This window comes from Procambarus clarkii, chromosome 60 (genome assembly GCF_040958095.1).
Source record: "Procambarus clarkii isolate CNS0578487 chromosome 60, FALCON_Pclarkii_2.0, whole genome shotgun sequence".
In the NCBI taxonomy this organism is placed as follows: domain Eukaryota; kingdom Metazoa; phylum Arthropoda; class Malacostraca; order Decapoda; family Cambaridae; genus Procambarus; species Procambarus clarkii.
In genome coordinates this window covers 33,710,084-33,737,957 of record NC_091209.1, presented here as the reverse complement: position 1 = coordinate 33,737,957, position 27,874 = coordinate 33,710,084, and the positions used below count along the sequence as shown (strand labels likewise).

Genomic DNA, 27,874 nt, shown 5'->3' with positions numbered 1-27,874 from the left:
AAGGCCTGATAAGCATCAGTACGGGAAGGAATCGAGCGAGTGCAGCCGTGGTGCGGACGACGTTGAGAACCCCCAGAGGGGTTAAAAGGCGCAGTAGTCAAAACGAGAGACTTAGCCATGCCAGGGGACGAAGTGGACACCACTGGGGGCTTGAGGCTCGACCGAACCACAGAGGAGGGAGGGGAGCTGGGGAAAGAAGTCAGGAGGATGAAAGGAGGAGCAAGGTCGGGGCCCAACGCAGCGGCAGGCTACAGAGCCCAGTCTTCCAATACAGGCCGACTCGAGGGCTTGGTCGCCCACCCCACGAGCCTGAGAGGGTAAAAGAGGAACATTCAATGACATAAATACGAAGAGTCACAAATTCATCCATGAATGTTCCCTCATACCCACCATGGAGCAAACCGTTCTTGCACTTTCGTTCAGTTAATATTGACTTATTGAATACGTGCATAGGTGACATACTAAACATACTAGTTTACCTTAAAAAGCTTCATAGAAAAACACCAACCTTACCTAACCTTCTTAGTATGTTAAGATAAGCATCTTATTGCTTCGTAATTACAATTATTACTTAACCTATTATAGGTATAGGTTAAGTAATAATTGTAATTATGAAGCAATAAGATGCTTATCTTAACATACTAAGAAGGTTAGGTAAGGTCGGTGTTTTTTATGAAGTTTTTCAAGATAAACTAGTATTTTAGTATGTCTCGTATGCACGTATTTAATAAGTCAATATTGACTGTAAGAAAGTGCGAGAACGGGTTGCATGGAGCCACAAGAAGCTATCGCTGATCATGCCGGGGCCTCCTAGGGGTGCGTCGTGAGTATACGCCCCACAAACGCCACCTTAAGTACCGACAGTCTGTCGAGATCGGGTTCAGTGACGAAAGGGGGATTGACAATAAAAGGTTCCCCTCGCTCGAGACGTTGTCAAAATAGGAGAAGTCCAAAGGAATAACCAAACAAGCAAAAGGTCGGTAGGAAACGACAAGTAGATAGGAGAAGAGGGGGGGAGAAAAACGAAACAGAAGGAAAAGGAAAAGTCGTTCAGCACAATTAGAGAGAACAGCAACAGGAGCACAAGGCTACAGAAAGACAGAGGACTGTCCCAAGGAGCATTACACTCCGGCAGCCGCCCACCAAGCCCCCCTCACGACAACAACGAGCTGAACGGGGAGGGGGATATATTATAGAAAACGGTCGTGTACGTCAAACCTTCCAATATTACTGCCCCACATTTTATGTTCTGCAACGCTTTGCCTGCTTATGTTCATATCAAGTCTGTATCTAAAGCTTCAGTCCATTGCACAGCACCACACTTCTATAAATAAGAAGTGAGAATCTGTCGACTACCCTTTATTACTTTGTTAACTAGGAGGAGCCAGCGACCTAAGTGACAGGTGTTACCCGTGTGGTGTAACCTGGCGGTTTGCTCCCGCGGTCCTATGATCTTAGGCTTTAAGATTAAATATCTGCCACTGGCAGCTCTTGCTGTTTAAGGTCTGCCTCTCTTGCCAGGTAGTTACCATTAACGTAACATCAATAGGAATTAATTCTTTTGATAATTGTCAAAGAAAAAAATCTCACAAAAGCAAGTTGTAACAACGTTCTAATACGTCATAAACACGTTAAGCCAAGATTTAACAACTTTATTACAAGTTGTAACAAGCTGGAAACAGAGAGTTTCGGTTCGTGTTTCCAGGGCAGTGTGCAGGTTCTAATCATCATAATGGCTTCTATTGATCTTTTCACTGATATATCACTTTAATGTGATTTGTTAGTGAATACCGTAAGTCATTTCAGATTAAATGAAATGTAAAATTTAGTAACGGAATTTTGACTTAAACGTCGCTCTACGTTGTTGATAGCGTGGATATGTTGTATTAGTCCTTAAGGGGGAGTCTCGCTGCAATTTACAGCCTCACGATTTAAAGTTGCAATTTTTAAAATCAGTAGAGGAGTAAACAATAATTTAGATTTTTTCATTTTTGGATTTAAAATCATCCATCAGCCAAAGTTCTTCTAAAGCTTTTTTGTATATTACAATGAACAGTCCCATTTCCAATTTTACTTGGCTAGAGCATAATGAAAACTAAAGATATTCTTTAATTAATTATTAATTCCTTATAAGTAATGCTTAAAAATTATACCACTCAGAAAATCTCATCATAACTCTGTGCATACAACTACAATGTTCTATGAAACTGGTTCATAGGCGAGTAAACCATAAATGAGTACAAGTGTAAAGGTACCTATAATGATGGTTAAGGAGGCACACGATGTCTAATCACTTTGGACGTAACGATACAAACGACGCAACAACTGAACGGGTACAAACCCTGAACGACAGTATATCGCGCAGATACATGGCTTGGAAAGGCAAGGTGTGTTTAATTTTCTTATTACATATTATTATTAAAACAGCTGTCAATTATTGTATTTGTCTTTGATATCACTCGACTTAGTAAAAGTGTATTTTATTATGTTAAAATATACCAACTCAGCAAAGACATTTTATATTTATTTATTTAAAGTGAGCCGTAGTTTCATGTCCCAGAAAAAAAGGAACTGGGATGCCACATTAGACACGCGTGCCAAAGACTGCCCATCCCTGCCTTAAGCTGTCCATAGTCCTCTGTAAGACAATTACCATTTATCTTTGAATCATGACAATTTCTTCCTACGCTGTATCTTGAAGGATTTATCTGCTCTATTGTGTACCAACCTCAAAGCCTCCAATTAACTTACCTTTGTACCTGGAGATCTGCTCTTCTCTCTCCCGAGCCTATCTAAAGGTTTACACTTTTCCCACTTTTGTCCATTACGTTGTAACTCCAATCTTACCCATTCCACCAGCGAGTCCCAATGTTTAAGGTTCCTTACCGAGCCTTGGTAAGGGTAAGGGGCTGTGACGAGGGTTCGAACCTTAAGGCGAGGCTGGGATCCTCTCGGACATAGATTCGAACCCTCATCATGGCCCTTGTGGATTTGTTCATTAACCGTGTATACCACGGATACCCAAATTCATTTATTAGGAGGCAGACTCGATTATTATTTTGTGGTTCCAAGGGGTTGTCATAGCCAGGGGGTGGTAATGGGGGACGAGCTCCCATGACCTATAAAATGCTCCTATACGGCATGCGTCTCAAATAGCCTCTGACAACCAAGTCCAACTCCTGGCCTGCACGGGTGGCTTAGTCTAAGTCCGGCGGAACTGCTTTTACCGACAGGAGAAGGGGCGAGGGCGTGCCTCTGGCGCCTTAAAACCAGCTGCTCCGGGTAGATGGGACTCGATAGCCTGGGAAGGCAGCCCATCTAGGGGAAGGAAAACCCTGATTTTAAACCTCCGCTGCCTTGCGGCCATACCCTTGTTTTTGGGAAGGCTTCAGGAGTCAACCTCGAGGAAAAATCCGGAGTTGGAGCCCCTAAGGCAGTTCGTTGTTGACATCGACCTCGTTCTGGCAGCTCCTGCGACGTTGCTGGAACCATGTGTATTGGCATTTGCCTCTCTATTGGATAATTTCAGCAACGTGGAGAGGGGGGACCTGCTGCATGGGTAACAGCTTCTCCTCCATATCTACCTACCCAGGCTTTGCGCCCTGGAGAGGACACTCCAGCTTCGCCTCACAGCGTCGAACCAACACGGGAAGCGACAGTCTACCGGTTTTAAGTCTTCTGCTCGATTGGCGAAGAGTGTGACGCCAGGGGTTGCTTCTGACGGTGGGAGGGGTCATCGCGCCCCACTGGGCAGCTACCGCCCGCCTCAAGCTGGGCAAACCCCAGCCAATAAGGTGTTGCCTCGCCACGGTCCGTTAACCTCACTGGGTGCGTGGGGTTTAGGGTGAAAACTGACAAGCGGCCCGACAACTTTGCACCAAGCAATACCAAACCAAAGAAGAAAATATCAACTGCTCTAAAGCTGGGCACATGGAACGTCAGGACACTGACACCAGGTTTCTCTGACGACCTGCAAGAAATCAATGACGCCCGAAAAACAGCAATCATCGATAGGGAGCTGAGCAAGCTGCAGATGGATATTGTTGCTCTCCAAGAGACCAGGCTCCCGGGATCAGGATCTGTGAGAGAGAGGACCTTCTCTTTCTTCTGGCAAGGAAAACCTCCAGATGAGACCAGAGAACATGGTGTGGGATTTGCCGTCAGGAATGCACTGTTGGGACACATTATGCCACCGATGGGGGAAACCGAACGAATTCTGTCTCTGCAACTGTACTCCCAAACAGGACCAGTCAATGTAATTAGTGCATATGCACCAACCCTGACTTCTCCAGCAGAGGCAAAGGAAAAATTCTACGATGACCTCAACAGAGTCATAGCGAGAATCCCTGTAAAGGAGCCACTGTTCATCCTCGGCGACTTCAACGCCAGAGTGGGTGCCGAGCACAACATTTGGCCCACTTGCCTGGGTCAATTCGGCATAGGAAGGATGAATGAGAACGGGCAACGTCTGCTAGAACTCTGCTGCCTTCATGGTCTTTGTGTCACCAACACGTTCTTCGGCACAAAGCCTCAACACCGAGTATCTTGGAGACACCCCAGATCCAAGCACTGGCACCAGCTTGACCTGATACTTGCCAGGCGTGCAAGTCTACCCAGCGTCAAGATTACGCGTAGCTACCAGAGTGCTGTCTGTGACACCGACCACTCCCTGGTATGTAGCAGGGTCAAGATGCAACCAAAGAAGATTCATCACTCGAAAAAGGCAGGCAGACCTCGCATCGACACCACCAAGACCCGCAACCAGGACAAGGTGGAAGATTTTGCACACGTGCTCGAGGAAGCTCTCCCTGGCCCAGCTGGGGTCACTGCCTGTAAAAGATGGGAGCACCTCAGAGACACTGTGTTCAACGCTGCCATTTCCACCTTTGGCAAGAAGACCAGCAGGTCGGCAGACTGGTTCGAGGCTCACTCGGAAGAGATGACACCTGTAATCGAAGAGAAGAGAAACGCCTTGGCAGCCTACAAAGCCTGCCCAAGTCAGCGCAACTTACAGATCCTTCGGGCCGTCCGCTGCAAAGTGCAGCAGAGCGCCAGGCGATGTGCCAACAACTATTGGCTCCAGCTCTGCTCCCAGATACAGACTGCAGCGGATACAGGCAATGTAAGGGGAATGTATGACGGCATCAAGCAGGCCCTCGGCCCAATCCAGAGGAAGACCGCTCCTCTGAAATCTGCCACTGGCGAGGTGATTCAGGACCAGACACTGCAGCTGAAGCGCTGGGTCGAGCACTACTCTGAGCTATACGCCAGGGACAATGTGGTCACCGAAGATGCCCTGAGCGCCATTGAGTGTCTGCCTGTGTTAATGGAGCTCGACAGTGAACCGACCCTGGAAGAACTCAGCGATGCCCTGGACTCCCTTGCTTCTGGTAAAGCTCCTGGCAAAGATGGCATTCCTGCTGAGACCTTGAAGTGCTGCAGAGGTAGCCTGCTCATGGAGCTGCACGAAATTCTCTGCCTCTGCTGGGAAGAAGGAGAGGTGCCACAGGACATGAGGGATGCCAACATCGTCACACTGTATAAGAATAAAGGTGACAGGGGCGACTGCAACAACTACCGTGGAATCTCCCTCCTCAGTATTGTCGGAAAGCTGTTTGCTCGAGTCGCATTGAAGAGGCTCCAAGTACTTGCAGAGAGAGTCTATCCAGAATCACAATGTGGATTCAGAGCTGGCAGGTCCACCATCGACATGGTTTTTTCCCTCAGACAACTGCAGGAGAAATGCAGGGAACAGAAGCAGCCACTCTTTGTAGCCTTCATAGATCTGACGAAGGCCTTCGACCTCGTCAGCAGGGATGGCCTGTTCAAGATCCTCCCCAAGATCGGATTCCCACCCAGGCTCCTCAGCATCATCAGATCTTTCCATGAGAACATGAAGGGCACCGTGGTCTTTGATGGCCTAACATCAGACGCCTTTGACATCCGAAGTGGAGTAAAGCAGGGCTGCGTACTGGCTCCAACCCTATTCGGGATTTTCTTCGCAGTTATGCTGCGGCACGCCTTCGGATCTGTCACGGAAGGCATTTACCTCCGGACCAGGTCGGATGGAAAGCTCTTTAACCTCGCCAGGCTGAGAGCCAAGACAAAGGTTCGGCTGAGGTGTCTGCGCGACTTCCTCTTTGCCGACGACGCAGCAATCACTGCCCACTCAGCTGAAGACCTCCAACGGCTCATAACCCGCTTCAGCGAGGCCTCTCAGGCTTTCGGACTCACCATCAGTCTGAAGAAAACACAAGTCATGGGACACGGAGTGGACTCCCCACCTGACATCGGCATCTCTGATTCCAAACTGGAAGTTATTCACGACTTCGTGTACCTGGGCTCCACAATCTCTGACTCCCTCTCTCTTGATACGGAGCTAAACAAACGCATCGGTAAGGCATCTACTACCATGTCCAAACTGACAAAGAGAGTGTGGGCCAACAATAGGCTAACTGAGTATACTAAGATTCAGGTTTACAGATCCTGTGTCCTGAGCACTCTCCTTTATGGCAGTGAGTCTTGGACACTCCGCGCCCGTCAGGAAAGACGGCTGAATGCCTACCACATGCGCTGCCTTAGACACATCTTGGACATCACCTGGCAGGACAAGGTGACAAACAACAACGTCTTGGGGAGAGCAAGAATCACCAGCATGTACACAATGCTGAAACAGAGACGAATGCGCTGGCTCGGGCACGTTGTGCGAATGGGCGACGGCAGGATCCCCAAGGATCTCCTGTACGGAGAGCTGAGGCAGGGAAAGCGTCCAGTAGGCAAGCCCCAGCTACGGTACAAAGACGTATGCAAAAGGGACCTGAAAGCCATGGACGTCGATCTTGCTATATGGGAGACACTGGCTGCAGACCGTTCAGCCTGGAGGCAGTCTGTTCAAAGAGGTCTCTCCAAGTTCGAGGAGTCACTTGCCAAGGAATCGGAGGCAAAGAGACAGAGAAGGAAAGCCGGTAACCAGGAAGACAGACCAGAATCGGACTTCGTTTGTGCTCGGTGTGGGAAGGACTGCCACTCTCGGATTGGCCTCATCAGTCACACCAGACGCTGCACCAGGATTGACAACTAGGGCGCAACTCCATAGTCTCCCGAGACTGAAGGATGCCTACTACTACCGAGCCTTGAACCCAGGCCCAGACTTCATCAAGCGCTTCTCCATTCTTCACTGACGAGTGCACGTCTCTCAACACTCACCAGCAGTGACAGTCACCTCTGCTCTCCTCAACACCCTCACCAGTCACTACACCCACCAGCAGTGACAGTCACCTCTGCTCTCCTCAACACCCTCACCAGTCACTACACCCACCAGCAGTGACAGTCACCTCTGCTCTCCTCAACACCCTCACCAGTCACTACACCCACCAGCTGCACCAATCACCTCTGCTCTCCTCAACACCCTCACCAGTCACTACACCCACCAGCAGTAACAGTCACCACTGCTCTCCTCAACACCCTCACCAGTCAATACACTCACCAACAGTGATAGTCACCTCTGCTCTCCTCAACACCCTCACCAGTCACTACACTCACCAGCAGCACCAGTCACCTCTGCTCTCCTCAACACCCTCACCAGTCACTACACCCACCAGCAGCGACAGTCACCTCTGCTCTCCTCAACACCCTCACCAGTCAATACACTCACCAACAGTGACAGTCACCTCTGGAAAAACTGTAGCCTTAGAGAACTTCGCAGTTTGCTACATCTCCTTCAGTGTATATAATTGCCGCAGTTTTGGTGTTATACAATTAGGAGAACTTATCCATTGTCCCACATTGTGTTCCTCTGAGAACAAGTTTACAGTTAGTTCTTACTTTACACTTAGAAACTTATAACAAAGTAACTCAATACTTCAGATTCCTGAGAGACCAAACAAATTAACAGGTGGTCGGTCAACAGAGGTTTACCCTGTTGTGTGTGTTGGTGTTCCCTTCACCAGACTGGTCTACAGGGACCTCCGGCTCAGTCCTTCACGAAAACTGTCCGGCCAGCTCACTGCTGGTTGGCCAGGCAGCTTGTCACTCCCTGTTGGACGTAGTTCAGGTGACAAGTGCGCCTCCACACACCCAGTACACAGGACTGTACCCCAGGAATCATTCACTCTGGGGCCCCTTTACCCCATGTAACTACGATTTCTAGGACTCTACACTTGGCGACCCTCCCATTTCCTCCTAATAAGCCCAGCTTACACTGACACTATAGTGACCAGAGACATTGTGTCTCTGGTCACGTTGTCCCCCGGACGGTCACCCTCGACGTCACAGTCTTGTCTTTGTTTATGAAGTGACTTTGTTGTCCGACTTTCCTTAAGGTGTGGCTAATTTCCACACATCATAATATGGCAACAATGGAAACTTAAGGAAATTGTTACATACCTTCAAGATTGGTGGACGTCTGTCCCTCGATGACTTACCTGAAATGTCACGAGAATTATTTATATTCTTTTTGGCAAGTTTTTATACATTAAAATTCTGATGTACCACAATAATAATAATATTTTAATCCACATATATAAGCAACGCAGGTAAAGGTGATGTTTGATCATCAAGGTGTTGTTTATCTTGACGGACGAGACGCTGGAGTAGCTCGTCTTGACGGACGAGACGCTGGAGTAGCTCGTCTTGACGGACGAGACGCTGGAGTAGCTCGTCTTGACGGACGAGGCGCTGGAGTAGCTCGTCTTGACGGACGAGGCGCTGGAGTAGCTCGTCTTGACGGACGAGGCGCTGGAGTAACTGGTGTAGTGAGGCGAGGCAGGACAAGTGGTTGACAGCGTTGCCAGCGACACACTCACACAAATATATCAAGCCGACGTAATATTTCAGCACAAGACGAGAAACACTGCACGAAAGAATTAAGAGGCACCGACACGCACGTAATTTTGCCACAGCGGTTATGGCTTACCTTCGTCTAATAGTTCCTGTAAATCACTAAACTATCCCGAGTAAGTCCTTCGCCGCGTACAGCAGTTACCGCGTGTTCTGCCCTGGTGTTTGCCTCACACATTACTTAATGAAACTTTAGTTCACTCCTAGCACACGTCCTAACAACGGTGGAGTAATTACGGTACCTGCACCTTTTAAAAACATTATAACTGTACTGTTGACAATTAGGTGTTAATATGACCATCCGGTCTCAGTATGTCACTTTGACTAAACACTTGTTTCAATTATCCATCAAAAGCGGTGAAATTTTCCAGATAAACTTTTCGTATTTCCCTCACATTCCCCACAGCACAGCACAGCACAGCACAGCACAGCACAGCACAGCACAGCACAGCACAGCACAGCACAGCACAGCACAGCACAGCACAGCACAGCACTCACTATATCTAATGACTCACTGCTCCAACAACTCAGCCTTCCTGGTTCAAGCGGCCGCCCACCACGTAAACACATTTATCATTTTAACGTGTCTTGTACTGAAAATCGGCCTTTTCTCAAATATAAATTTATAGTAATATATATACTAGAACTTGGTGAATAGTTAATTCTGGGTCAGGTTACGTTGTGCTATTTAGGTTCTACTGGAAATTATTGTCGGGAAGCATTTATAGGTGTGATTCGAACAGATTACGTCAGCAAAGCACTGGTAGAGAAGCGGGCGAACGACATCTGTTGAGCAACCTGTCCTCGACTCTAGTCCATTCCATTCAGCGGTCGACCCCACAGACGCATTCATAATTTTTTACAAGCTGTTCATTCAAAACTGGAATTTTCTCAAATATAAATTATTATAATATAGTAGCATATTATACATATATAGGCATAGGTTAGGTTAGGTTAAGTGTTTAGGTTCTGTTAACGATTATTTGTAATACGTGGGTGAAGCATTTACAGTGTTGTTGTTCGAACAAAATTCGTCAGTGGAGCACTTGTTACGGAAGTGTTCTAACGAAATCAGGTCTGAGTCGTGTGTAAACCGTTTTTCATTTATAAACATGGGTAAGGCGGGTGCATGGAATTACTTTTGGATCTTTGTTTGGAGGACGGGCTGCATTTATAGCGTTGTGATTCGAACAAAATTCGTCAGTGAAGCACTTGTTCCGGATATGTTCGAACGTCAGCAGTTGTGAGTCGTGTGTAAACTGCTTTTCATTCATAAACATGGGGTTCAGCGGGTGCATTGACTTGACTTTGGGTCTTAATTTAGAGGATGGGTTGTCACAACAGCAGCCCGTCCTCCAAACAAAGACCCAAAAGTAATTCCATGCACCCGCCCTACCCATGTTTATAAATGAAAAACGGTTTACACACGACTCAGACCTGATTTCGTTAGAACACTTCCGTAACAAGTGCTCCACTGACGAATTTTGTTCGAACAACAACACTGTAAATGCTTCAACCACGTATTACAAATAATCGTTAACAGAACCTAAATACTTAACCTAACCTAACCTATGCCTATATATGTATAATATGCTACTATATTATAATAATTTATATTTGAGAAAATTCCAGTTTTGAATGAACAGCTTGTAAAAATTTATGAATGCGTCTGTGGGGTCGACCGCTTAATGGAATGGACTAGAGTCGAGGACAGGTTGCAGCCCGTCCTCCAAACAAAGATCCAAAAGTGATTCCATGCACCCGTCAAACCCCCTGTTTATGAATGAAAATCAGTTTACACACGACTCACAACTGCTGACGTTCGAACATATCCGGAACAAGTGCTTCACTGACGACTTTATAAATGCTTCACCCACGTACTACAAATGCAAATAATCGCCAACAGAACCTAAACACCTGACCTAACCTATCCTATGCCTATATATACACAATATGCCAATATATTATAATATTAATTTATACTTGAGAAAATTCCCGTTTTGAATGAACAGCATGTTAAAATTTATGAATGCGTCTGTGGGGTCGACCGCTGAATGTAATGGACTTGAGTCGAGGACGGGTTGCATAAATGCTACACCCATGTACTTAAGATACAAATAATCGCCAACAGAACCTAAACATCTAACCTACGCCTTACTATTCATAGAATTTTTATGTTTATAATATTAATTTATATATGCGAACAAACCAATTTTGAATACACAGTATGTTAAAATTGATTGTAGTTCCCCGAAATGCGGTGCGTATTAGTGGATTTAGGTATTGTATGTACTAGGTCTATCTATCAATTCAACACTATGTTTGTAACTCATCCTCTATGTATATACTTTTACCTGAATGAAGAATTTTGTTTTGTACTTTGATGAATGCGTCTTGAGAGGACGGCCGCTAACTTAACCAGCCTAGTGTGAGAACGGGTCGTAGTGTGACGACGGTTTGGGTTGTGAGTCGCGTGTAAAGTGTTTTATGTTCGTAAACAGGGAGTTTAACGGCAAGATTAATGAGTACTTAGCCTTTGTTTATGGGGACGGGCTGTGACTTGACCCGCGGAAGTAAAGGGCTCGGGTCTTCCTCTCAAGATGCGAATAAACACACTCAACCACCCATTGGAAGAGAGGTGGTGTTTCATCACTGTTTCTCCTCAAAACATCGGCCAAACGCACCACTCGTGTTGTGTTTTCCATGTGCACCTTCCCTAAAGATTTCTCCCACGTAATTTTAAAGCATGTAATTCAGTCCTTCCTGAAAAGCACGTCCTCATAAGCTCGTCCTCATAAGACACGTCCTCATAAGCTCGTCCTCATAAGCTCGTCTTCATAAGACACGTCCTCATAAGCTCGTCCTCATAAGACACGTCCTCATAAGCTCGTCCTCATAAGCTCGTCTTCATAAGACACGTCCTCATAAGCTCGTCCTCATAAGACACGTCCTCATAAGATACGTCTTCATAAGACACGTCCTCATAAGCTCGTCCTCATAAGACACGTCCTCATAAGCTCGTCCTCATAAGACACGTCCTCATAAGCTCGTCCTCATAAGCTCGTCCTCATAAAACACGTCCTCATAAGCTCGTCCTCATAAGCTCGTCCTCATAAGACACGTCCTCATAAGCTCGTCCTCATAAGACACGTCCTCATAAGCTCGTCTTCATAAGCTCGTCCTCATAAGACACGTCCTCATAAGCTCGTCCTCATAAGACACGTCCTCTTAAGCTCGTCCTCATAAGACACGTCCTCATAAGCTCGTCCTCATAAAACACGTCCTCATAAGCTCGTCCTCATAAGACACGTCTTCATAAGCTCGTCCTCATAAGACACGTCCTCATAAGCTCGTCCTCATAAGCTCGTCCTCATAAGCTCGTCCTCATAAGACACGTCCTCATAAGCTCGTCCTCATAAGCTCGTCTTCATAAGCTCGTCCTCATAAAACACGTCCTCATAAGCTCGTCCTCAAAAGTTCGTCCTCATAAAACACGTCCTCATAAGCTCGTCCTCAAAAGTTCGTCCTCATAAGGTCGTCCTCATAAGCATCGACGGACAACTCATCCAACCTTCCACCGACCCCAAAGACTCATTCGTTTATTTGTATGTTCTGTGTACGCAATAAACGATGTTTACGCGAATAGAAATGAACGCTTTGTATATTAATAATATTTTTTTAATAATTAGGACTATGATAGGCTAGTTCAGGTGTTATAGTTCTGTAGGTAATTATACGTATTTGCAGAACGCGGGAGGAGCCTTTGTCAATTCATCCTAAAGAAATTTTGAGCTGTGACCGTCTTCGAGTCGTATTCCAACCCGTCCTCGACTCAAGTCCATTACATCCAGCGGTCGACCCCACAGACACATTCATAAATTTTAACATGTTCTTCATTGAAAACGGGAATTTTCAGAAATATAAATTAATATTATAATATATTAGCATATTGTGCATATATAGGCATAGATTAGGTTAGGTGTTTAGGTTCTGTTGGCGATTATTGGTATTTGTAGTACGTGGGTGAAGCATTTACAGCGTTGTGGTTTGAATAAAATTCAACAGTGAAGCACTTGTTTCGGAAGTATTCGGACGTCATCAGTTGTGAGTCGTGGGAAACCGTTTTCATTCATAAACAGGGGGTTTGACGGCTGGATTAACGAGCTTGGAACTTTGTATGCGAGGACGGGCCGTATGACCAGGTGTATGAGCGCGTTGTAAAGAAGACTTTGAGGTCCAGCCCGTCCTCCAAACAAAGATCCAAAAGTGATTCCATGCACCCGCCAAACCCCCTGTTTATGAACGAAAAGCGGTTTACACACGACTCACAACTGCTGACGTTCGAACATATCCGGAGCAAGTGCTTCACTGACGAATTTTGTTCGAATCACAACGTTATAAATGCTTCACCCACGTACTACAAATACAAATAATCGCGAACAGAACCTAAACACCTAACCTAACCTATCCTATACCTATATATACACAATATGCTAATATATCATAATATTAATTTATACTTGAGAAAATTCCCGTTTTGAATGAACAGCATGTTAAAATTTATGAATGCGTCTGTGGGGTTGACCGCTGAATGTAATGGACTTGAGTCGAGGACGGGTTGTTGAGGCCTTAACTTGCGCGCGTCAGTTCAGTATTAGTATTGAGTAAGGTGACAGACGGATATACTCTGGTGAGTGTGACACCAAACGCGTCATAAGGAATATAAACATTACTGCTGGAAAACTGGGATACAAGTATTCAGTTATAGAGAGTTAGTGTGACTAGATATTGAAATATTGGCAAGCTTTTGGCGTGTTGTCTATAGTCTGTGGACGTGACATTAAATTTGTTTTATAATGGATGCGGGTACTTCAAACATTTGTTCTATGCTTAGCAAGATCCGTGAAGTGTATTGTGCATATCGGTGAGGCAAACACCAGGGCAGAACACGCGGTAACTGCTGTACGCGGCGAAGGACTTACTCGGGATAGTTTAGTGATTTACAGGAACTATTAGACGAAGGTAAGCCATAACCGCTGTGGCAAAATTACGTGCGTGTCGGTGCCTCTTAATTCTTTCGTGCAGTGTTTCTCGTCTTGTGCTGAAATATTACGTCGGCTTGATATATTTGTGTGAGTGTGTCGCTGGCAACGCTGTCAACCACTTGTCCTGCCTCGCCTCACTACACCAGTTACTCCAGCGCCTCGTCCGTCAAGACGAGCTACTCCAGCGCCTCGTCCGTCAAGACGAGCTACTCCAGCGCCTCGTCCGTCAAGACGAGCTACTCCAGCGCCTCGTCCGTCAAGACGAGCTACTCCAGCGCCTCGTCCGTCAAGACGAGCTACTCCAGCGCCTCGTCCGTCAAGACGAGCTACTCCAGCGCCTCGTCCGTCAAGACGAGCTACTCCAGCGCCTCGTCCGTCAAGACCAGCTACTCCAGCGCCTAGTCCGTAAAGAGCAGCTACTCCAGCGCCTCGTCCGTCAAGACGAGCTACTCCAGCGCCTCGTCCGTCAAGACGAGCTACTCCAGCGCCTCGTCCGTCAAGACGAGCTACTCCAGCGTCTCGTCCGTCAAGGTAAACAACACCTTGATGATCAAACATCACCTTTACCTGCGTTGCTTATATGTGGATTAAAATATTATTATTATTGTGGTACATCAGAATTTTAATGTATAAAAACTTGCCAAAAAGAATATAAATAATTCTCGTGACATTTCAGGTAAGTCATCGAGGGACAGACGTCCACCAATCTTGAAGGTATGTAACAACTTCCTTCAGTTTCCATTGTTGCCATATTATGATGTGTGGTAATTAGCCACACCTTAAGGAAAGTCGGACAACAAATTCACTTCATAAACAAAGACAAGACTGTGACGTCGAGGGTGACCGTCCGGGGGACAACGTCACCAGAGACAATGTCTCTGGTCACTAAAGTGTCAGTGTAAGCTGGACTTATCAGGGGGGTAAAGGGAGGGTCACCAAGCGTTGAATCCCAGAAATCGTAGTTGTATGGGGTAAAGGGGCCCCAGAGTGAATGATTCCTGGGGTACAGTCCTGTGTACTGGGTGTGTGGAGGCGCACTTGTCACCTGAACTACGTCCAGCAGGCAGTGACAAGCTGCCTGGCCAACTAGCAGTGAACTGGTCGGACAGTTTTCGTGAAGGACCGAGCCGGAGGTCCCTGTAGACCAGTCTGGTGAAGGGAACACCAACACACACAACAGGGTAAACCTCTGTTGACCGACCACCTGTTAATTTGTTTGGTCTCTCAGGAATCTGAAGTATTGAGTTACTTTGTTAAAAGCTTCTAAGTGTAAAGTAAGAACTAACTGTAAACTTGTTCCCAGAGGAACACAATGTGGGACAATGGATAAATTCTCCTAATTGTATAACACCAAAACTGCGGCAATTATATACACTGAAGGAGATGTAGCAAACTGCGAAGTTCTCTAAGGCTACAGTTTTTCCAGAGGTGACTGTTGCTGCTGGTGGGTGTAGTGACTGGTGAGGGTGTTGAGGAGAGCAGAGGTGACTGTCTCTGCTGGTGGGTGAAGTGACTGGTGAGGGTGTTGAGGAGAGCAGAGGTGACTGTTGCTGCTGGTGAGTGTAGTGACTGGTGAGGGTGTTGAGGAGAGCAGAGGTGACTGTTACTGCTGGTGGGTGTAGTGACTGGTGAGGGTGTTGAGGAGAGCAGAGGTGACTGTCTCTGCTGGTGGGTATAGTGACTGGTGAGGGTGTTGAGGAGAGGAGAGGTGACTGTCACTGTTGGTGAGTGTATTGACTGGTGAGGGTGTTGAGGAGAGCAGAGGTGACTGTCACTGTTGGTGAGTGTATTGACTGGTGAGGGTGTTGAGGAGAGCAGAGGTGACTGTCACTGTTGGTGAGTGTATTGACTGGTGAGGGTGTTGAGGAGAGCAGAGGTGACTGGTGCTGCTGGTGGGTGTACTGACTGGTGAGGGTGTTAAGGAGAGCAGAGGTGACTGTCGTTGCTGGTGGGTGTAGTGACTGGTGAGGGTGTTGAGGAGAGCAGAGGTGACTGTTGCTGCTGGTGGGTGTAGTGACTGGTGAGGGTGTTGAGGAGAGCAGAGGTGACTGTCATTGCTGGTGGGTGTAGTGACTGGTGAGGGTGTTGAGGAGAGCAGAGGTGACTATTGCTGCTGGTGGATGTAGTGACTGGTGAGGGTGTTGAGGAGAGCAGAGGTGACTGTCACTGTTGGTGGGTGTATTGACTGGTGAGGGTGTTGAGGAGAGCAGAGGTGACTGTCGTGGTGTAGTGACTGGTGAGGGTGTTGAGGAGAGCAGAGGTGACTGTTACTGCTGGTGGGTGTAGTGACTGGTGAGGGTGTTGAGGAGAGCAGAGGTGACTATTGCTGCTGGTGGGTGTAGTGACTGGTGAGGGTGTTGAGGACAGCAGAGGTGACTGTGACTGTTGGTGGGTGTAGTGACTGGTGAGGGTGTTGAGGAGAGCAGAGGTGACTATTGCTGCTGGTGGGTGTAGTGACTGGTGAGGGTGTTGAGGAGAGCAGAGGTGACTGTTACTGCTGGTGGGTGTAGTGACTGGTGAGGGTGTTGAGGAGAGCAGAGGTGACTGTCACTGTTGGTGGGTGTAGTGACTGGTGAGGGTGTTGAGGAGAGCAGAGGTGACTGTCTCTGCTGGTGGGTGTAGTGACTGGTGAGGGTGTTGAGGAGAGCAGAGGTGACTGTCACTGTTGGTGGGTGTATTGACTGGTGAGGGTGTTGAGGAGAGCAGAGGTGACTGTCGTGGTGTAGTGACTGGTGAGGGTGTTGAGGAGAGCAGAGGTGACTGTCACTGCTGGTGAGTGTTGAGAGACGTGCACTCGTCAGTGAACAATGGAGAAGCGCTTGATAAAGTCTGGGCCTGGGTTCAAGGCTCGGTAAGGAACCTTAAACATTGGGACTCGCTGGTGGAATGGGTAAGATTGGAGTTACAACGTAATGGACAAAAGTGGGAAAAGTGTAAACCTTTAGATAGGCTCGTGAGAGAGAAGAGCAGATTTCCAGGTACAAAGGTAAGTTAATTGGAGGCTTTGAGGTTGGTACACAATAGAGCAGATAAATCCTTCAAGATACAGCGTAGGAAGAAATTGTCATGATTCAAAGATAAATGGTAATTGTCTTACAGAGGACTATGGACAGCTTAAGGCAGGGATGGGCAGTCTTTGGCACACGTATCTAATGTGGCATCCCAGTTCCTTGGGATGATGAAATTGGGACATGAAACTACGGCTCACTTTAAGCAAATAAATATCAAACGTCTTTGCTGAGTTGGTATATTTTAACATAATAAAATACACTTTTACTAAGTCGAGTGATATCAAAGACAAATACAATCATTGACAGCTGTTTTAGTAATAATATGTAATAAGAAAATTACACAAATCTGGCCTTTCCAAGCCATGTATCTGCGCGATATACTGTCGTTCAGGGTTTGTACCCGTTCAGTTGTTGCGTCGTTTGTATCGTTACGTCCAAAGTGATTAGACATCGTGTGCCTCCTTAACCATCATTATAGGTACCTTTACACTTGTACTCATTTATGGTTTACTCTCCTATGAACCAGTTTCATAGGACAGTGTAGTTGTATGCACAGAGTTATTATGATGAGATTTTCTGAGTGGTATAATTTTTAAGCATTACTCATAAGGAATTAATTAATTAAAGAATATCTTTAATTTAGTTTTCATTATGCTTTAGCCAAGTCAAATTGGAAATGGGACTGTTCATTGTAATATACCAAAAAGCTTTAGAAAAACTTTGGCTGATGGATGATTTTAAAACCAAAAATAAAAAAATCTAAATTATTGTTTACTCCTCTACTGATTTTAAAAATTGCAACTTTAAATTGGGAGGCTGTAAATTGCAGCGAGAATCCCCCTTAAGGACTAATACAACATATCCACGCTATCAACAGCGTAGACCGACGCTTAAGTCAAAATTCCGTTACTAAATTTTACATTTCATTTAATCTGAAATTACTTACAGTATACACTAACAAATCACATTAACGTGATGAATCAGTGAAAAGATCAGTAAAAGCCATTATGATGATTCGAACCTGCACACTGCCCTGGAAACAAAAACCGAAACTGTCTCTATTTCCAGCTTGTTACAACTTGTAATAAAGTTGTTAAATCTTGGCTTAACGTGTTTATGACGTATTAGAACGTTGTTACAACTTGCTTTTGTGAGATTTTTTTCTTTGACAATTATCAAAAGAATTAATTCCTATTGATGTTACGTTAATGGTAACTACCTGGCAAGAGAGGCAGACCTTAAACAGCAAGAGCTGCCAGTGGCAGATATTTAATCTTAAAGCCTAAGATCATAGGACCGCGGGAGCAAACCGCCAGGTTACACCACTCGGGTAACACCTGTCACTTAGGTCGCTGGCTCCTCTTAGTTAACAACTAATAAAGGGTAACCGACGGATTCTCACTTCATTATTTATAGAAGTGTGGTGCTGTGCAATGGAATAGAGCTTTAGATACAGACTTAATATGAACATAAGCAGGTAAAGCGTAGCAGAACATGAAATGTGGGCAGTAATATTGGAAGGTTTGACGTAAATGACCGTTTTCTATAATATAACAATTTATTCACAAAAAACTAAGACTACTACAACAAAGAATTTACGTTACTTTACTGTCACTCCCGTGGCGCATTCAAGAACAGCTATTCAACAGCCTGATGGACCCACGGTATCCTTATCCTGTCGTCGCTAACTGAACAAAGTGGTGCCCACTGGTGACGCAAGCTTGCAATCAATATTGTCACGGCTTCACGGTGAACAAATACTATAATCACAAAGACTTGACTGGCGCTCGCTGCCCACAACGAGGTACCAAGTAACAAGGCGATTAATCTAAGAATGATAACCCCTTATAAAAAATCTTACGTTAACACTTGTCTCTCAGGACAATCAAAACAAAAGTTACTCTAATTGAATTTAAACAATTACGTTAACACACACGTGTCTCAACGACACATAAATGGCAGCAATAACTTGTAAATCAATTAATTACATCAACTTGAAAGTCGAGCATTCGGTGAGTAATTCGCAATTAATTAATGAATACAACAGCCTATTAATTCAGACGAGTATTGATAACGCCTACTGTCTCTCAACTGACAGTTCACATCCGGTCTTACGACAAGATTACCTTAACGAGGGTAGACTACTGTACCACACAAGGTTACAACACACACGGTGTAAACAACATCAACACCTTGTGAATTCACTAAGTGGCGGGTACTAATTCTCCTTAATTAGCTACGAGTGCTTAATCCCCCTGCCTGCAGACAGGTCTGATCAGTCCAATGAATTACAACAGCTTAATTACAGCGCAATTGACTCCGATCATAACAGACCGGTCAACCCCTTATGTTAATCAATCAATTAACGACAGCTCGTTAAATCTTTAACACTACGTTAGTCTTCACTTGACAATTCCTCCACTGCGTGAACTTCACTGTGACTGTTGCCTTTACACGTCTCTTCGTTAATCACAACAATGTTCAAGAAAACAATAATGACCTCGTTAAGTAAATCGTGACCCCCGGTGACGTTAAATGACTTTAATTCTCACGGAATCCTTCACAGTACACAACGCATTCCACCAAGCACACAATTTGTCTACAGTTGGAGTCTCACATGAGCTGCCGTGCGGTGTAGACGTGTTGTTTGCTCACTTTGCCTGGGTAGTTGCTGTTTTTGCCGGCAAGGGGTGTGGGTGTCACTACCCTTCCTGCTGTTCCTGGTGGTGGGGACGTGGCGTGTTTGCGATGGGCAGCCCTATTCCAGCTGTCGTGAGGGTAAACTCCATAGGTTTGGAGTTTACTGGCTGTGCTGGTTACCCGCTTGTGGACTTGGTCTTGAGTGACATGCTCAGGGTCCCGGTCCAGGACGTATATGGTGTCGAGCTGATCACTGCTCGCTGTGTCATCAAGTTTGTGGGTGAGGCAGTGTACCGTGATTTTCTCTGGAGGTACGAAGGGCGTACTTTGCAGCTGCAGGACGGCACCGGGTCTGTGACCATTTCGGACTGTAGAGGTGCTGTGACATATATAAGTGTCCATGGCGCCTCCCATGGAGTTTCCTGAGGCTCTCCTCCGGCGTTTCTTTCAGAGGTACGGCTCCATCGTCAGTGTGCGGATGAACTTGCTATCGTCTGAAACGTATTCGGGTGTGAAGACCAACATTCGGACCCTCGGGATGCGACTGAGGTCGGACATTCCGTCATCTGACCGGCTGTTAAGGTACTACGTGCGGGTGTTTTATGCCCGACAACCCTGTACTTGTTTGCGGTGTGGCTTGTTGGGGCATCAGGCTGCCGGGTGTACTGCTGATCTGGTCGCTCCCGTGAATTTGTTCCATGAAGAGGATTTCCCACCGCTCCCTCTGGAGGAGGACTCCGGGGGTGAGGAGGTGAGCGCCCCGTTCGCTGCTGAGGATCCCCCAGCATCGCCCGTTGTTCCCCCGGTTGTCGCCGGCCCTCCTCAGGATGTTGCGGTGCCGTCGGATGTTACTCCTGCTCCTGTCTCTGGCCCTGCTGCTCCCGCGGGTCTTCCTGGTACTCCCTGTGGGGCGTTGTCATCTGCTTCCTCGTCTTTGGCTGCTGGACCTGGCCCTGCAGCCTCACCTCAGGTCCCTCCTGTGCTGGGTGCTGGGGTGGCTGCGGAGCCTCCTGCTGTGTGTGGTCCGGTTCCCCCTGTGGTAGAGGCTGCTGCGGTTCTGCGTCGGGCGTCGGTTCGTCCGGCTAGTGGTGCCCATATTTCTGGGTCCGCTTCCGGCTCTGATGATATCCGGCTGGAGCTCAAACATTCCAGGCGTTCGTCTACTGCCTGGGTTGATGTTGGGGACTTCAGTGACTGTGGGTCTTCAGGTGTTGACGGCGTGGATCCGGATGCGTCGTTGTCTCCACGGGTGGCGGTGGTTCATGTGCCTGCTGGTGCTGATGCCCGTGTCTCGGGTGTGCCTTCTGTTCCTTCCCCGCCAAGGGGCTCTCTGCAGTGGGGTGAGGTGGCTTCCGCTGCCAGGGATGGTGCGGATGCTGGTGCTGGGCGTGGTCTGGTGGTGACTTTACGGAAGGATGCGCGCCGCCCTGGTTCCCTGCGATCGTCTGGTGGTGTCCCTGTGGCCGCTGGTGCCCCTGTGGTGGTGCCCACTGCCCAGCCCTTTCCTGTGGGGTTGCGACTTGAGGCTCTGGAGGACGTGGTTGCCGAGTTCCTGCGGTCTGAAGTACTGGAGGACTTTAATGATGGGCGGGTTCCCGATGTATGGCATAGGGTGGCGGTTACTCGCCTCCGGTGTGACACCGTCTGGGTTCCCTGTATGCAGGTGTTTGTTGCCCCGGATTTCGGATAATATGGCGCCCCCGGTGGAGGGTCAGACCACTTGGGGGAATTGGCTGATTTGGGAGGCGTTCAATGTGCGGTTACCCCGGGTCTTGTTCCCGGGCAAATATGTCAGCTGATTCAATGTTACTGTAGAGTTGTGTGCCCCTATGGCCTTTTGCTTGCCCTATTGTCCTTTGTACCCATGCCAATCCCTTATTTGTTGCGAGGCAGGTGTTTTGGTGAGGGCGTTTTTATTCCTGTATTTGCTTTTGTATTGTTATTTTGCCATGTGTGTTCTACTTATGCATTGCTAGATTGTGTTGTTTTTTGTTTTTTGTTTTTATTTTTGGCTTGTTGTGTGCTGTGAGTTTTTCTTGTATCTTTTTTCATGATGGCCTTTATGTTGTGTTTTTGTTCCCGGTCTTTCAGGCCGATGCTTGTTTGTTGAATATGTTACTATGTTTCGTTTCTTGATTGCATGGAGTGCTAATTTGTTGTTATTGTATATTTTGGGCCTCTTCCTTTGTTTGTTGCGAGGCGGTTGGTGTGGTGTGTTTTTATTCATGTCTTTTTTTCTGTAATGTACATTTGCACTGGTGTTTTCTGCTTGCATTACAAGTTGTACTTATTTTTTTTTTTTGTTGTATATTGGGATTTTCTTGTTACATTTTATATTGTTACTCTTGATGTTTGATTTGTTTTGTGATGTTTTGTTTTGTACTGTTACCGTGCTTGCTTGTTTGCCATTGTTTTGTTTTTTGTGTCTTGGTGTATGCTAAATTTCTCGTGGATTTACCATGTTTGTAATAAGTTGTACTGTGCCTTCGGCCCTTCTGGACGGTGGCTTCTTGTTTTATGTTTTCTATGTTCTTGATTTTTTTTTATTCTATTTCATTTTCATGCTATGCATGTAAAAAAAAAAAAAAAAATTGTATACAGTTTACACACGGTACAACACGGTACATCACAGTACATCCTTGCCACTCACGGCAAAACATGTAATTGACTTCCCCAGTAAATTATCTACCAATAATTCATAACTTATTCACAACACAACAGTAAAATAAACGCTGGCCAATATAATTATTTATAACAAGGGAATCCTCCGTTACCACTTAAACTGCTGGAAAAAGGGAATCGAATTACAGTGAATTACATACACGGCACATAGAGAAAATGGAAACAACTAAAGATCACTTAGGGACAGAGGACAGACGGAACGCTGGGTACAAAACCAGCTTCAGAGTTTTATTACCCAAACGGAAACAGTGTACTTACATCAATCTCGCGGGCCCGCCATACACACACACATACACGACAACCTCACTCCCACTGCTGCTGCTGGATGATGACGTAGGTGTCCTCACTTCGTATATGTGGTCGGTTGGAACACGGGGTCCTAGACCACGGGGATAGCTCCACACACACACAGAGACCAGGTGGCGCAGACACGCCGGCTTAAGGCAGCCAGGAGTGAGCGCAAAACAGATCACACAGACACAGCTGGAGTGCGGTACCATGCCCACTTGACACGGTACCCTAGGATACGACAGTACACAGTGTTACACGGCACGATGGTACACGAGACGGAGTCCTTCACTGTTCACTGCTAATTCCTCGGAATTATGAATTTAAGTTTTTTCATAACACTGAAACCTTCTCTAGCTCGTCTCACTGCGGTACCTTCAAGCCAAGATATGACAGACGGTGGATTTCACTAACACATGACGATAACAGCCTCACTCCAGATGCTCTGAGATGGCGTCTCACGATCACGTGGCTTAGATGACAAAGTTCACACTGCTAAATCATTGAATACACCCTTTCGCGATACTGGATTCTTACATACGGCACCCAGAAAGATAGCAAGATGATGAGCGTGACTTCAGTAACGTTGCAGGTCGTATTTCCCGGTGCTTGGCCTTAGCACGAGAAAGCACGTCCTGCACTAGCAACTTTCTTGGTAAGAAAAATTTTGCCACTAAGACGGCCTAGGAATAACATGCGGTACCCCTAAGCATCTTGACCAATCACGGTTCAGCATTCCTGAGGCCCAAGTGCCTTGGCCAATGGCGTACCTGCCTCACGACGTTGCCCCCTCTCTCACGAGGTGGACACGTGATGGGGGGGGGGAGTCTACGGCAGTTAACCCCCCATACCTCCCTCTCTACATTTGACTTATACAAAAATTTCCCTGAAATCAACTCCCTCCTGTAATTTCCTTCACAGACCTGATACAGCGATCAGAATGACGTCAATGACTACCAAATGTCACTGGCTGTCTAACGACACCCAACACGACTGTGGAAAAGTTATATTCAGAAAGTTGAATCGTGGTGCATATCACTGGTGAACTATGCAATTTCGTACTTCATCCAGTGCACGAGAGAGCAGGAAAAATCTATCTCCTGACATCAACCTTCAACTAAGGGTTTATTTCACTGAAAGCGAAATACACCCCACCATTTTACCAGCTTGAGGGTGCACTGTGCACGAGCTGTCACACGAGCAACCTGTCCTCTTAAAAAGAACGTCGCTTTTGGCCGTTTACCCGTATGGCCGAATATGGACGTAATTTGAAAATGAAAAAAAAATGATCATAAATTTGGGATTTTTTTTCAACAACAGTAAGTTAAGGGTACTCTGATAAGTTAGGTGGGCAGGAAATTCTCATAAAGTTTCAAAACGGTATGAAAAACGTTAATGGAAAGTTTCCTCTTCTAAGCTTGCCGAGTAAGCCCGACGACTCAAACAGAAAACGGAACAGTACGTCACTTTTGTGAGTCGATTTCATTTCAAATTACGTCCAAATTTGGCCATAGCACGCATACGAGCCAAAAGTGACGTTATTTTTAAGAGGACAGGATGCTTTGACGGCTCACTTCCAGCTGGGTGGTAGTGGGTGGAGACTCCGTTTTCTATGGGTCGTCGCTCTGAGAGACTTGGGGTTGACTCCTCCGGTTTGTCCTGGGTAGTATTACTTGACTTTGGCACAGAGTGGTGCTCGGCTCCAGGGCCAGGCTCTAGCCAGCTCGACGCCTCGAAGCTAGGCTGGACCCCAAGCTCTGCAGCTCCGGCTTCAGTCTGTGTCATACCGGACACACTAGCAACACCCACACACTAGTATGGACTACACGGAGAGGCACTATCTTCACTCTCCTCTGAACTTGATGACGCATCATCACGTTCCTCATAACGTTTTAACATGTTAACATGGTACTTCTTATTGACCCCCTTTACGCATACGACGTATGTCAATGAGTGACTGCACTCAGTGATGGTGAAGGGTCCCTTCGACTGTAGCAGTCGAAGGGACTCGATATTCTTGTTCCTGCTTGTAGGGAAAAGTAGGAGTACTTTATCTCCCACTTTAAACTTCCTCTCCCTGGCCTTCTGGTCGTACCTGCTCTTCTGGTACTCCTTAGCCTTGGCGAGTTCCTCCCTGGCCAACTTACACGTCTCTTCTAGACGGTTCCTCAAATCTATGACGTACTCATACGTCGCCTTGGTTTCTGGGGTACAGTCTTCCTCCTCCCATAGTTTCTTCAACACATGCAGCGGTCCCTTTACCGTGCGACCATACAGGAGCTCGAACGGTGAGAACCGGGTACTTGCCTGGGGTACTTCCCTGTAGGCAAACAGTACCGGGTTAATGTACCTTGGCCACTCCTTGGGTTGCTCTATGCACATGTTCCTGAGCATTCTCTTTAGGGTACCATTAAACCGTTCCACCAACCCATTTCCCATAGCATGATAAGGTGTGGTGAATGATGACTGCAACATGAGTAGCCGCCATCATCTCGCTGGTGAACTGTGTCCCCCTGTCGCTGTGTATCTTCTCCGGTATACCTAAGCGACTGAAGAATCCAACCAATGCTTCCGCCACTGTGACGGTCTCGATATTCTTCAAAGGTGCCGCCTCTGGATACCGAGTAGCATGATCTACCATGGTAAGGATATTTATACTGCCGTCTGATGCCCTCGGCTCAATCGGGCCAATTATATCTACACTGACCATCTTAAATGGTTGATCGATGATGGGGAAAGGCTGCAGCTTCCCTGGCTGCACCTTACCTCTGTCAGCAGTGCGTTGACAGGCGTCACATGACCGAGTGTACCGCTGTATGTCCCCAGTCATCCCTGTCCAATAGAACGATGACTGAATTCGTTCACTGGTCTTAGCATGTCCCATGTGACCCCCCATTACTCCCTCATGACCGAGAGTAAACACTGCTAGGCGGTGCTCTTTGGGGACCAGTAATTGTTCCCAAGTGTCCTGGGGTGTTTCCACCCTGCGCACTAGCTTACCCTTAACCTACAAGTACTTATACTTGCGCTCATTCAAGGTGAAGACCTTGCCCTCTGCGGCATACTCTCTCAACTTCCTGAGTGTGGGGTCTTTCCTTTGAGCTTCCTGGAACTCTTTAGCGCTTACTCCTTTCAAAGAATGTAGTTTCAGCGGCTTGACCACTTTGGTGGGTTGCGCACTCATTGCGCGTGTGGTCACCGCGGCTACTAAAGCCTTGTTCCCCCTGGGAGCAGCAGTGACACCCTCAGTCACCAGGGGTCTTCCCCCTCTCCTCTTATCTACCTCCGAGGCGGTGACCCTTGCCCACCCCCGGGGTTGGCGGGACCTGGCTGGATCAGCTGATCGAGCCCCCACCCACCTCCTAGGGTTTCTTCCCGTTTTCTGTTGGCGGAAAGGAGCAGGCTTCCCCCGTTTTCCTTGCGCCTGCTGCCTCTGTTCCTTAGCTGGGGGGGGGGGCGGCTATGGCTTGGCTACCAGCTGACTGGCACGTGACGTCACCTCCAGCTGGTGTGAGTCCCGTTTTCTGTGAGTCACTTCCACAGGACCGACTCTTACTGTCTGACACTCTAGTAAGACACAAATCCGCGACACGAATCTTCTCAATATTTCTTACGTTTTTCTTCACTGTCGACGGTAATTGAAAAATTAACTCTCGAAAATTTATTTTTTACATTTATATTTTTGATCCGATTCCTAAAAGCATTTCGTAAGGCTTCTTACATTTTCAAAGACTTGGTTTACACATAACATACATCACGCTTTTATTTGTTTTGGGTGAGGTGATGTGACAAAATTTTTGGTGAGGTGAGAGAACACGAAACAATGGGTATAAACATTAGAATGGAAGTAACTACAGAAGGCCTATTGGCCCATACCTTCTCTTGCTGCTTCTAAACGCATTTGCCCGAAACGCATTGCGTAATAGTGGCTTTAGGCATTGTATGTACTAGCTCTATCTATATATCAATCCATTAATGTATCATCACTTGTATGTACCTTACCTGAATAAACATATTTATTTATTTATTTATTTATTCTATGTTGGTTCGGGGTCTTGAAAAGGGTAGAATATAGTTATGCGTTAATTGGTTGTTGATTGCTGGTGTTGACTTATTGATGTGTAGTGCCTTGCTGATGTCGAGTCTCCTGCTATCGCTGTATCTATCGATGATTTTTGTGTTGCTTGTTAAGAATTCTCTGGTGATGGTCTGGTTGTGAGAAAAGATTATATGTTCCCTGATGGAGCCCTGTTGATTGTGCATTGTTAAATGCCTAGAAAGAGACGTTGTTGTCTAGCCTATATACCGAGTTCTTTGGGCCTTACAGTCCCCAAGTGGGCATGTGAAGGCATAGATTACCTTGATTTCCTTCAAAGCATTCTGTTAGGTGTCTGGGGAGTTTTTCATGAGTAGATTGGCCATTTTTTTTTTTTTTGAAGTAAATTATCAATTGTATTTTCTGATTTTTGTCTGTAGGGATAACGTTCCTATTAATAAAATCTTTCAGGACACTTTCCTCCGTTTTATGAGGCGTGGAAAAGAAATTCCTGTAAAACAGTCAAATAAGGGGTACAAGTGTTGTGTTAGGTGAGTCTTTGGAAGTTGCATGACATTTCACCTTTCTTTTTATGACGTCTTCAACATAACCGCCATGTAACCTGTAAAGAGTCAACTAACATAACACTTGTATCCCCTATTAGACTGTTTTACCGGAACTTCTGTTCGATTTACCTTCTTTCTTGTTCTTCATTGTGATAGCTGCCCATCCTTCTAGGGATGGGCAGTGGATTTAACCAGATGAATAAATCTAAATTGTTTTCAAGAAGGAAAACTGAGCTCCTGCCATTAAAATCATACAAGGAGAACCTTCACGACCAGCGGTTAAGGCAGGTATATATGTTAACATAGTTGACCTCAGGGGGGTCAATATCCTGGTTTAACAAGGGTGCATATTATTATTACGAGACATACACATAACTTGTAAGATCAATGGTCCAATTAGACATGTAGTGTGGAGTTACGGCCTCGCCACGGGCAGCTGACCATTGTAACACTGTCATTACCCTCCAGGTTTAGGAGTTTGGCTGGATACCAATATTGGGTGTTAGTCTGTGTCATATATTGTTCTGTTCTGCCTACACCTCTACTTTCTACTCCACGGCTGCCTCCACACTCTTAACCTTTAACACACACACACACATTATATATATATATATATATATATATATATATATATATATATATATATATATATATATATATATATATATATATATATATATATATATATATATATATCTTTTCACTGTCGATGGTAATTGAAAAATCAATTCTCCAAAATTCATTTTCATTTCTAGTCTGACGTGATGC

At 46.2% G+C, this 27,874-nt stretch overlaps 1 protein-coding gene across 1 annotated transcript; it reads right to left on the bottom strand.

The window, feature by feature from the left end:
- Window positions 1-24,316: 24,316 nt before the first annotated feature.
- LOC138353952 (uncharacterized) lies at window positions 24,317-25,688 on the bottom strand. Its single transcript, XM_069307387.1, has 2 exons — window positions 25,516-25,688; window positions 24,317-24,824 (listed from the first exon to the last, which is right to left on the bottom strand). The coding sequence occupies exons 1-2, from the start codon at window positions 25,686-25,688 to the stop codon at window positions 24,317-24,319; spliced, it is 681 nt and encodes a 226-aa protein (XP_069163488.1).
- Between the last annotated feature and the right edge of the window lie 2,186 nt (window positions 25,689-27,874).